This window comes from Falco naumanni, chromosome 11 (assembly GCF_017639655.2).
Source record: "Falco naumanni isolate bFalNau1 chromosome 11, bFalNau1.pat, whole genome shotgun sequence".
Lineage (NCBI taxonomy): Eukaryota > Metazoa > Chordata > Aves > Falconiformes > Falconidae > Falco > Falco naumanni.
This window is the reverse complement of record NC_054064.1, coordinates 16,662,108-16,674,872: the sequence shown is the minus strand read 5'-3', so window position 1 is coordinate 16,674,872 and position 12,765 is coordinate 16,662,108. Positions and strand designations below refer to the sequence as shown.

Here is a 12,765-nt window from a genome sequence, read left to right as displayed (position 1 = left end):
ATTAGGTGGCAAACTTAACATTTGCTGAAAACAGCTCTGCCATCCCCCTGATTTTTAGCATACTATATTCCTTTATGTTTTAGGGTGACTATTTTCATTTTAAAATGGCACTATTTGTCATTCTAAGTCTTATATTATTCTGTTGTCTTTAATAATACCTTGCTTACTATTCTTTTCTAATGGCCAATAAGCAACTGAGAACTCGCTCCTTGGAATAGTGTCTGTACCTGTTATCTTGATTGCAGAACAGCTCTCTGAGTTCAAGAAGACTTGGAAAAGCAGCTATGATTCTTAAAGCAAAATAAGTACACTTCTCCTACAAGGGAAAAATGCTTTCTTTATCTTCCTTACATGAGAATGAAAAGCTCATTTAAGTAATGTTTCAGGGAACACCCATTTTTTATTTCATAGATGGCTTGTGTTTTGTTACAGTGGACAGTCTGGAGAAGAGGTGACACTACGTGATGAAGTAATTAAAGCATCTGACATTGAAAATCCTAGGATATCTTCAAATCCATGTGAATCTGGTTCTCATGATGCAGCCAGTGACAGTAGTAGTGATACTGAACAAGAATTTGTTTCTTCTGTCGTACAAGGAAGTCAGTCAAGTTCAGCCAGTCTTGCACAGCAATTGCACAGAAACAGCATCCTCAAAAAGAAGCAGGCTCAGAAAGTCTGTTCCAGCCCTAAAACAGAAGAGTCAGATGTGGTAGAAGCCACTGAACTACTGTCTAATTGTAAATTAGATGCTCAAGAAGAAATACGTGCTTGCTCTGTTCACGATAAAATAACTGCAATGCCTTCAAAAACTACTACTCTGGGGAAATCAAGTGCTTCAGAAAACTGTGAAGATATTTGTGGTTCACAGATAGTTTTTCTAGGTGTGAGCAAAAGAGGGGCAGAACATCTTAAAAGAACACTCGCTAACTCAAAAGACTATAAAAAACCTGAGGTGAGGCATCCAGTTAATTCCAAAGGAAGTTTATTAGAAGTGCTTAAGCAAACACTTACGGAATGGAGAACTGAGGAAACTTTAAAATTTCTCTATGGCCCAAACTATACTTCTTTGTGTTCATCAGAGAGCATTTCAACTGCCAACCAGGAGAACGAAGAACTTGATGAGGATGACTTAGATACGGCTGATGATCTTAACACTGTTGCTGTAGGGGAGTCTAAAAACAGTTTGAACTGTTCTTTACCTTTCACAGGCCCAGGTGGAATAGTTAAGCCTGTGCCTAGTTACGAAAAGTTAAAAGAAGAAACAGAGTTTCTAGAACTCAGAGTAAAAGAGTTCTATAAAGGAAAGTACATCTTGGCTGAAGAGGCAGTAACACATGCAGAGGAGCATCCAAGCAAAGAAAGAGTAAGTGTCCAGTGGAATAGTGTCAAGGCTGTATAAAGCCTGCCTTCAAACAACGATTGCAAGCTCTTTGTTTCTGTCATCCTAAGTAGATAAGTATCTAGCCTGGGGAAGGGGAAAAGTACGTTAGCTGTACGCTGTATGTTGGGTCAGATTAAGCAAACTTTTCTGTCCGTTAAGAAATTACTGGTTGGGTTTTTTTTCTATTCAGAGATAAGAGTTTTCTTATGTTTAAACATTTATTGGTAAGCTGTGAGTATTTTGATGCATTGACTTTAATTCAAGACTAGGTTACAGCTGTTAAAAGTTTTTTATCTAATGCAGGATGATCAACAGGAAGATTTCACCTTCCCACTTGTTGATTCGAATGCACAAATGCAGATTAGAAAGCGAATTGTACTTGACAAACTGAGAAAAGTGTAAGTATCCTTTACTTTGGTATATGTCAGGTTGAGGTTGGTGCACAATCATCATTTTAAGTAACAAACACACTATGCAAGGACATTCTGGCTTTTTCTTGGTGGCCTTAGTCATCATTTAAACTCATTACTGCCCTAAAGAACTTATTTATTTCTGAGACAGTCATCTGTGATATAGTTGCAGGTGTCAGTTTGCAGAGCCTGGTGAGGTAGATGTTAGAATCTCACCACTAAGGTGTTGTCTAGAAGAAACCTGTCCCTTCTTAGGTGTCAATGTCATGTAGATTCCAAGGATGACTACTGTATGGTAAAGCAGTTTGCTTATTCAGATGTTTCTACAAGTTTATTAGTCATTTGCAGCTTCTAGCAAAATTTCTGTTGAACTTAAAAATCTGGTATTCCATGAGTAGAGGATAAGAAAGACAGAATGTTTGGGGGTTTTTTTCCTTAGTTTCTTCAAAGGCTTTATTTTTTACTATCCACTTCTTTAGTTGATCATTTCAAATGTCATGAGATGATTCAGTAGTCCTGTCACACTCAAGTAAGAGAGACAATTTTCATTTTGGTAAAGCCATGATTTCTTGGTGTGTTCAGATGAAGTGGGAATATGAATATGCCCAGCATCATAGGAGTCCTGTGTTCAGTTTCTGTAAAATATGTAGAGATGTAAACGAGAACAAAAGTCTTGATTCTTCCAGCAATATTGATGCACCATGCGCATATGTGCATATAAATGTAAATAACTGCATATTCAAATGCAAGACATTATTAACTATTAAACAAGTAAATAGAGGCAAAATTTTCATCCTAAATGTGAAAAGCAATGCATATTATTTCCAGCATTTGGGGATACTGACTACTAGTTAAGCAGTGTGAGCAGTTTGTTGTGGGCTGTATCAATTTTTACACACAGTCAAGTAGGGAGGCGGTAGCTCTTTCAAAATTTTCTCAGTAGCCTGCTATCATCTTGATTCCAACTATCAGGTGTACAGTGGAATGTTATTTCTGTTGCATCTATGTTGAGTCTGAGATTAGCAGATATATTCTCTTTGCAAACCTCATTTAGACATGTAGTTTCCTTTTGTATTGTTACTTTTGAACCAAGTAAATAGAAATATTCAAAACATTGATGGGGCCTGGAATTCTAATCCTCATAATGTTAAACACTTTAATTTTTTTGTAAGAATGTCTTGTCAGAAATGAAATTCTGTGAAGTTAATAAGAGTATGCATGTAAAACCATAATTTCTTCTCCATGTTCATAGTGAACTAGAGCTTATTTATAAGAAGAAGCTGTTTTAAAGTGAAGGTGTTGCCCAAACACCACTCAGAGGAACCTGAAATGTAAATTACTGGCCTGATCTGCTGCATAGAAGTTGATCTCTTTTTATTAATTTTCATGAGCTTTGGTGGAAGTACTACTTGAAGAAATGAGGAAGAGAGGAAAATGTATTTTGACCATTGTCTTTTGCCTTCTAGATTACCTGCAGTTTTGGGCCCTCTTCAGATTTCGCCAGCTGATGTTTACACAGAGCTAAAAAATCTTGTCAAAACTTTCCGGTGAGTATTGATCTTTATTTAGATAATCTTCTTGATTGATTAATTAAACATGTTGTTGAATGATTTGTGATTTGGGCACAGAGAGGGCCCCATTGCAGATTTGCCCTTTTCTAGTGTGTTAATGTAGGTAATGTCACATTCCCTGTGGACTAACAAGTCAACCCTTTCCCTGCTCCTGACAGTGGCTAGGTCACCAGGAGTATTTGTAGATTTTTAAAAACTAGGCCAGTGGTCTCTGGAGGATGATGGTGAGTCTTTTAAAGGTTCTGCTACCTCGTCACCTCCTATTAGGCATGAGTTTCTGAGATCTGTCACTTTCTTTTGCTCTGGCTCACTACAGCCAGGCTAAATGGGTTTAATGTGATTAATAATTGTTACCACTAACTTCTAGAGCCAGGAAGAAGGTCCAGTTTGACCTATCGTATTCTTGATTTCAAGGGGAAGTAGACCTACTAGACATGCTGTCACCACAGATGAAGCTTCTGCTTCAGTCAGAAGCACTAAAGACGGTATTTGGAGACACTAGGATAAAGAAGGGAAAACAGAATGTAACTTCTCCAAACATTTTTAGGTTTTCTTTGGGACAGAACTCTTACAACTTGGACCTCGATCATGTTCTGCATCTTGAAGTATTGTCAGGAAAGATAGCAACAACAGTTGCTAACTCTGTGTATGTTGTCACTCTTGAAACTTCTCCCCACATCCCCAGCCTGCACGAAGTTACACGGAAATTTTCCAAAACGCATTCATGGGGTGTTTGCCACAGGGCATCTAGGCTTTGGTGAATAGAAACCCAGTTCTGCCTGCCTGATTCCTTATGATTTATCTGATGTCTGGAAGGATGCCACTAAAACACAGGTCTCTATATGCAGGATTTCTTACTATGGAAGATCCTCTTTTCTGTTTTGGTGACTCTGCCTGATCTCTTTTATTAGAAAGAATTGTTAATGTTTGAACTTGATTCTGCAATTGCAGTCTTTTAAGTTGTGATGAACCTTTTATTTTAACACCACCACTGAAACCAGGGAAGATATTTTTGGTTATGTTGAAGCAGCATGAATATACTGTATATATATACACTTATTATTGGAATAAGATCTTTAAGAGACAAAACTTAAAACAGTTTTGTTGCTCTGCAGTCTAAATGCTTACTAGTAGCTTTGGCTTATGGATGTATAGAACTGGAAAAACTACATTTGGTCTCTTTCAGTCTATTTCTATATGGTTGATTATGTAATAAATCCTAGAGGTTCTCAAAAGCAGAACTTCTATTTTAAATAATTTTTGCTATTAAAAACAATGTGGCCTGAATATGAAGTTCTAGAAAAGGAACGTTGAAGCCAAAATGGACTTCTGAAAACACATAGTATGTGTGTATACATATATGTATATAAAATCTGTGGATTTACAGAATGGAACCAAATTGATTAATTTGGAGTTTGATCCCAATAACTGGCTCATGTAGCAGTAATTCATCATATTTTAACAGTCTCCCCTGAACTGTTTCTGATCCCTGAGGTAACGCTTCTGAGTTTGTTTTTAAGTCTCTTCTATTAGGAAGTAAGGTGAAGGTAGTTGTAGCAGGTTCATGGGGCTGTCTTACTGTGAAGACTCTTGATAAATTCCTTAGAAATTCAGCATTTTGGGCAGGAAATGGTTGATTACATTTGTAGGCACTACACAGGAATTTGTAAGTGCCTTTGAGAGATATATATATATATATATGTAGAAATCAACATAAATGGAGTTTTATTGTCACTGATAGTAAAATAATACAAAAATACAGGAAATAGGGAAGTAATACAAACCTTTAGGCCCTTTCTCCTTCTTTCATCTCTGATATGGAAGGGTCTGTTGATACACAAAAGCTAGCTCATGGATGTTAAGATGAAAGCATAGGTTTGAACTTCCAGTTCTGTATGTAGGTTTAAATGTACTTAATATGAGTGGTCTCTCTGATTTTAAGTTGAATGGTTTGACAGGGGGACCTGGGATAAAGTTTAAACAGTATTTATGTTTGCAGGGTATAGAAATTTAAAAGTTACTTTCTTTTTAGTGTGATTAAAACGCTTAATGATTATGGAGGGAGCACCGACAAATGCTAGTGCTCTTTCCTGCTTTTTGTACTGGAAATTTTTCAGGCTGAAGAACTTGCCAAAGAGGGTAGGAGATAAAAAACATGGCTGTAGCAGAGCTTAGCTGAAGAAGGGTAAAAGAGCATGTGGAGAACTAAGCAACAACGATTTTCAGCTCCATTGGTTTTTAAAGGAACACTTGCAGTTCAGCCTCCTTTGGGCAGCATTTTATTCAATCACCACTGCTGGGAAACACACTAGAGGGATCTCAAGAGACATTTTAGAATGGTTAGAGCTCTTCCCAAACAAAGTCCCTCAGTGCCTGTAAGCTTTTGTTACGAAAACTGAGATGTCAAATAATTCTCCAGAGTGTGTAAGAGCACTTTGTTAAAAGATCAAGAGAAAATTAGCTATTTATATATAAATTGAGGCTAAACTATTATGTTTGTGAAAGTCTGGTGGGGTTTTTCTAAGCACAATATTTCATATTGAAAATAGAATTTCATCTCTATCTTACGGTTGCAAGTATTTTAATTCCTTTTATGGAGCTCGTCATTGACATTGAGCTCTCTCAATGAGTATGATACAGTTGTTTCCTAAAGATGTGTTCAAGACTTCTTATTACAGCTTTGTCTTACCTTGTTTCCAAGACAATCTTCTAGCTTTTAAGTATGTATCATGAGTGTATGTGATCTAGTGTATATGCTCACTAATAGGCTTTTACCTATTACCCTTACTAAGTGGAATTTTAAGTTCTGGCTTTCAAGTCAATTAGCAATACTTCGTGATAGACAATGTTCTGTATGGAAATGTGAAAGTACCAGAACATTAATCATCTTTTCTCAAGTAAATGGGCTTCTCTTGAAGAGAGCCTGAAGTTAGAATAGTAGCTTATTTGGGCTGGTTGGCATCAAACTAAATTATACTACAGTATGTAAATATGTTGCTCTCTTTCGGGGCATAGTGGAGCTGTCTTTTATGGTTAAATTGGTCTAGTTGAAGCTTGAAGAAAAACAGTCTGTGCTTTAGTATTTGCCTGTGCTGACCTGGATTAGTTAAACTTCACTCATCTTGGTGCAAATACTGGAAAAATCGTAGATAGCTGAGGTCCTCTAAAGTCACAACTTTGTCCTAATCACATGAAGTCAGCTTGCTGCCTTACAGAATAGGCAAACAGCCAAACTAACAGGTCAGATTCTTGAAGTCAAATAAGCCTACACCTGAGAATCTGGATGTGTGAACAAAGAGGCTGCTTCATTTGCAAACATGCTGATGACTTCACTTTGCAGCAAAGATAAATTGTAAATTGGAAGAAAGACAATCTTGTCCATTTGGGGCACATTTTTTTTTTCTTTTTCTCCCAGTGTAAGAACATGGACATACTGGGTAAAACAAAGACAGCAAGTATGGACCTGTTCAGGGGAATGTTTTTTCACGAGATGTACGTTTGGTACCAATAACTTGATGCTACTAGCTATTAGTCAAATTCATAGCAACATGTTAAAAATTGAGCTCATAGATTCACAGATGACAAGTATTTTCTTATTGTAAGGTTAACAAAACTTTAGAAGGAAATAACACTCAAGACTATAATTTTTAAATAGGTATAAAGAAAAATATACTTTAAAAAGATGGTTTTATGTTAAGCAGTTACATTTTCTTGCATTTTATTCATAATACCTGATGCTAGGGGCCTGTTAGGGGATAACAATTCACCATAATGAACCTGGTGTCCATCTGCCATGCCCCATTGGACAGTGTTCCTGTTACCAAATTGTTTCCTAGAAATCCCGGGAAATGCAATCCTGCTGAGGAAAGGGTGGTGAGCTCCTGCATTGCTGAGTTTCTTTCGTATAATTTCAAGTTCATTGTGGCCCCTGTCCCAAGTTCTTGTACAGGCACTTAGGGTTGTGCTTAGATCTGCTGCCACAGCAGGTGCTGTTTAAAAATCAGGCCAGCATTTGCTAGTGGCGTTCTGTAGTTAAATGGGAAGACATCTAAAAGAAAAGAAGTAGAATCAACTGTGTATGCTCTTTCTCTGTGGTTTTTGGGTTTACTTTTTTTATTTACTAGTTACCTTAACCTTGGACTCCCCTGTATTTCTACAACTTCTGTATCAGACTTCACTTTCTTTGCAGGCTGGGCGCTGCAAATTGGGAGGTCGTTTGGGATGGAATTTTTATGCATCTTACTCTTTACTCCTCTATCCTCTCAGCTTCTGCCACTTGGATCCCTTTGCTCAGTCTGAGCTCCTTCACAGAGTATTAAAACTACTGCATGGGTCCTACTGCATACTGGATGGTAGAAGCAGTCAGGTCCAGCTGCAGTGTGTCTTGTTGGGGTGAACCACAACACCCACAGACTAGCAGCTAAGCAACCCACACAACTGTTTGGGATCATCCCAACTTTCTTGGCTTACGTATCCTGCCCTGCAGAGGCCAAGAGGGTAGAGATATTCTGTTTTGAAAAGTTGTGTATTATTTGCTTTCTTTGGGTAGGTGAGGGAGCATTTAGCCAAGCTCCTTAACAGAAAAAAATTTACTGCAAAACTGAACTAATGTACACAAAGTTTTGTACAGTTTTAACATTTCCACATTATGTGTTTCTGACAGAAATCCAGTGACCTCTGTTTCATGGATTTGGCTAGAGGCAAGACAAAGAATTAATGAACCATTTTTACAGAGGACTTGCACTTCCCTGTTTTCTGAAAGCTTGCTCTTCAGAGGCCTTGGTGTTGACACACAGCTTGTTCTGGAAAGTGATTGCCCTTCCACTGCTCCTTATTATTTAAGGCTTCACACCTGTAGGTTGCTAGCTTTAGTCTGATCTGCCTGAAATGTTTGGGTTTTTTTCCAGCTGCACAAGTGTTTTAGGACAGGTGTTGTACTGAAAGGTTACTCATTGTGGAAGCCTGACTGTTCATCCAGTCCAGTGACAGTAGTACATCAGCAGATCCATATTGCCATATCCTGCTGGTTATCTGTGTCTTTTGACTACCTCCTTCATAACTAGCATATTGATGGCAATGACTAGTGTTCAGACCTTGCCAATCAATACTAACATTGAATAAGAGTTAATTGACACAAATAACTGCATCTCTCAGTTTGCGTACAAGAATGACACCTTCCTGTGCTCTAATCAATAGTAACTCCTTGTAGAGCATTGAAATAAAGCTGCTTTCTCTATTTGACAGAGTTTTCCCAGGTGGCTTGGAGCTGTCTCTTCCATTGTGTCTCATCATAGCCGATTAACTGGAATGTTACATATGAATTGCCTGTCAAGATGATTCCGTCAGGCATTTCTTGGTAGTGTTTATCACTGTCACCAGTATTGAGTCAGGACGTTCAGCCTTTGTTTTGTCTCTTTTTCTATAGCCAGAAAATGTAAGTTTACCAGGTACAAGCTTTGTTGCCAACTAACGCCATCAGCTATTTCAAATAGTAATTGGTGAACATGACTCTTTTAATAAGAAAAATAATGTGTTTCCCAGAACTATCGGTTCTAGTTTGATGTGACAATTCCTATACACGTAGTACAAAACACCACACATGTAGTACAAAACATGGCTTTTCCTGTCATTACTTAACAAAACTCAGGCTGTTGAGAGACTACTTGAGTAATCATTGCTTCAAAATCTTACTTTTGTTCGAAGACTTGGAGATTTGAGGAGAAAAATAGGATAATACTGCTTTGATCATTACTATCCTTGACAAAAATTAATTTTATTAATATCTTCCTAAATTAGGGAAACGCAGAATGATCTTATAAAACATGTTATTCATAGCTGCATTTTTAATGACCATTTTGAGTATAATTTGGGGGGATTAATTAACAGAATTTGAATTTTTAACAATGACAAGTACAAATACTTTTATTTTTCCACCTTTTTAACACATTTATGGGGGGTAACTTTATACTTGCCCAAAGAAACAAACAAACAAAAAATCTTACTGGGGAAGAAAACCCTGGGTTTGAATTTGTTGCCCAGTATTTAATTTTATGCAGCCACCCATCTTCACCAATGCTTGTAGAAGTGGGTATGAATGATAGGGTGGCTTCATTCTGGATCTGGATTTAAACAAGGCTGCATAGAAGGGAAGCTGAGAGCAAGGACACAAACATAAGGAGGTGCTTGACCCAGGATGGTGTGCTCTGTCTGAATAAAATTAACTCTGCTAGCCTTTTTGGGTACCTGCAGAACCACAGCTTCAGTTTTAGCTGTGACTTTTCCATGAAACTGCTTGTCTTGAACACCATGGGCCATGCCGAAATTCAGCCATAGCAATTAACACATGAATTGTTTTAAGTCAGATTAACATTTAACTTAAAGCAGATCTGTCTTACGACAAATTTAAGCCAAATGGATCAGCAGGTATAAAAATGCAGCAGCACTTTTGTTGAGCACCCATGTGGTTCTTTATTCGCTCCTCATTTTCTTGCTCTTATATGCGCACTGGCTCCCATTGCATAAGTTAGAATTCTGGGTTTCCCTTTTAAAAACAAGAATCATCAGAAGATTGTGCCTGGTACCTTATAAAATCCAGTCGGTTTCTGCAACATTAGCTTTTACAGCAAATCTGGATCTGAAGCCAACAGGGAGGAAACTAAGTGTAAGAAGGTCTGTCTTTTCAGAAACACATGTGCAGTTCCTGAGAATTTCCCAGTGGTATGAGTGAGAGCAGAGCCCTCACAGTAGCCAGGACTATTTGTGAGCTAATAATTGGCTTCTTCCCCATCCCACTTTGATGTAGAAAAAAGAGACACATTGGGAATTCTGGGACTCCTCAATTACAGGGTAAGATTAGAGAGAAGTCTGGAAGCTGGTGAATTACTCAGTACAGCTGTCATTGCTACATTGTAATTCAGTGTATTGAGTCTTTTATGGTAGCCTTAAATCAAAATTCAGCAGTTAAAATCTGTTTACTTTCACTCTGAGATGTTCTAATTATTTTTTTTAAACTATTTTTCAGGTTAACAAACAGAAATATTATTCACAAAATGCCTGAATGGACTCTAATTGCTATTGTCTTGTTATCTGTGTAAGTACCCTTTAATGTCAAATATTCTCATGCACAACTGTCTTAACTAGCCTATCAAGACAATATTTAAATCTGAGAGAAAAGGAGGGAAAGACTGCTTTAAATTAACTGGGGAATCAAACAGAAATATTATTTTCATGCAAATAAACTAAATTCCCTTGACAAAACAGGATTGTCCCACTTGCAACAACATGTTAATAATGGACAAACTTAATGTTATGTTAAAAAAAGTTAAGCTTTAGGGAGTTTTAAAGAGGGCTGCTGGGGTGAAGGAGGAGTATACTTCACTTTCTTCCATTTGCAGCTGACAGACACTCTTCCCCTCTCTGACAGCAGGACAAAATTATGTGCATTGTATTATTTGGATTTGGCATAACTGTTACAGTTCTCATTTCTCATTTGACTTCTAATTTCTTAAAAATTTCACTTTCACAATTAAAGTTTAATTATTTCCATAAAGATAGGGTGTGCTTCTAAACATGTTTGCTTGAATAGTCTAGCAAACTTCTTTGAGAGGGGAAAGCTTTTTTAGCAACTCCCAAATTTCTGAAAGGAATACTGGGACAGAGTATTTTATTTTTTACGAGGATTAGCTTTATTGCTTAAGATTATGATACCTACAGTCCTCCTTAGCTTTGTTCTACTTACTGTAGAATTACTTTCTTTCCAAGGGTTTTTCTAAAGGAAAGTCTGATTTTATTATAGTGTCTTGCAGTAAACCTCTACACAGAGGCATGATCTATAAAAGCTGTAGTCATACGCATCAAGTAACTCCCTTAATTTATATTTTCCAAATTCATGTACATTTCTGAAGTTAAAGATGCAAACTTTGCAGTGTGTAAACCAGACAGTTCTCTCACAAATTCATATTAAACATTTAACATTAGTTCACCTTTTAAGAAATCACTGGTGGTTTCACACAGTGTCAGGCCCTGCCTTTCAGCAGGGTTAAACCATCAAGCAATCTTTGTACGTCTTTCAGCTTGAATTACAAGATTGCAAAAATCTTATTCCAGAGACTGTTTATTACCACACTGCTGCTGCTGCTTTTGGGTTTCCTGGGTCACTGGAGCCTGTAGGACAGAGAGGTACTTACAGACATTCACAGGTCAGGAAGTGTTGTGGGCCAGCCTCATAGCATCCCCAGTACTGCACTTACTTTTCTTGATATTACTTCAGTCTGACACATTGTTCTGGCTTTACTGTCCCAAGGAAGACTATACCAGCAGGCATTAGAGTAGGCTTCAGCGAGCCTTACATCTGTGTCACCCAGCCAGATACCGCTCAAATGATTCATTAAATCAGAACACAGAAAGTAACTTTACTTGAATGCCTTGGCATAAATTTTTTATAAACTATAAGAACAAATCTTTTGTCATTTTTACTATATATTCTTATGGTTGAATTGGTAATTTGTGAAACAGATCTTATGAATTTTTCAAGTAGTTTCTGTACATTTAAGGAAATGGTGACTCTTGTTCAGAAATTAAAATATGTTGCTGGTCTCTCTGCATATGATGAGCTCTAAGTGTTTACATAATGATTGATTGTTTTACAGTTGCTTTAAAATGTTACACAAGTAGCAGGCAGACTTGGTAGCAATTAGTATAAGCAGAACATAGTCCCTTTTTACTTTTGCTTTCTAAGGGTCCACCTGTAAACAAATTAATTATATTTGACCCTAAAATACAGTAGATTTTATTTCTAATATTATTCTAGTGAAATCATGAATAAAACTCGTGTTGACCTCGGCTTATTGTAAGGTTCTTGCAAGCTCATGATCTTCAGATTTTGAACAACTTCTCTTAGCTGCCTCTTAAGAGAGGATGTGGAAGAATGTAGATGGAGTAGAATGAGTATTAAGATTGCTCAAAGATGATGAGTGTTGCCTCATTTCTGGAAAGATTAAACCAGAACATTTAATTTTTTCAGAATTCTAATCAAACTTGAATGTTTAGTGGGAGCCAGAAGTGTGTAGGGAAAGGGTGCTGAGGCCCTGGGCAACCCCTTGCAGACAGGTTCTCAGATTGTGGCCCTTTCTCATCTCCAGCAGTCTGCTAAGTAACATGTTGTATCTTATTAATATTGCTTATTAAAAAAATTGCACTCTATTAAGTCTTCTCTGGCTTCCCCTTAGATATACTGAGAGATGATGCATGTTGCAGAACGTGTAATGTCATTTAGATTGCAGAGTTGTATGGGACCAGAGTCGGAGTGGCTGGTTCCTAGCTTCTGTCACTGAAGGAGGAGGACATTTCCAGAATACGTATTCACAGGCGTTGACCTGGTCTCAGACACAGGACAGCCATTTTA

General features: G+C 37.4%; 1 protein-coding gene across 7 annotated transcripts in view; it reads left to right on the top strand.

Moving 5' to 3' along the window:
- RPAP2 (RNA polymerase II associated protein 2) overlaps positions 1-12,765 on the top strand; it is a 63,156-nt gene that overhangs the window by 7,985 nt on the left and 42,406 nt on the right. For all 7 annotated transcript variants that reach the window (XR_005830215.1, XR_005830213.1, XR_005830214.1 and 4 more), the window contains exons 8-11: positions 433-1,363; positions 1,685-1,779; positions 3,258-3,338; positions 10,384-10,452. Coding sequence is in view for 2 of the 7 variants with exons in the window: in XM_040611148.1 (XP_040467082.1) it covers positions 433-1,363; positions 1,685-1,779; positions 3,258-3,338; positions 10,384-10,452 (1,176 nt within the window). In the remaining 5 variants the exon portion in view is untranslated. The remainder of the gene's footprint in view (positions 1-432; positions 1,364-1,684; positions 1,780-3,257; positions 3,339-10,383; positions 10,453-12,765) is intronic.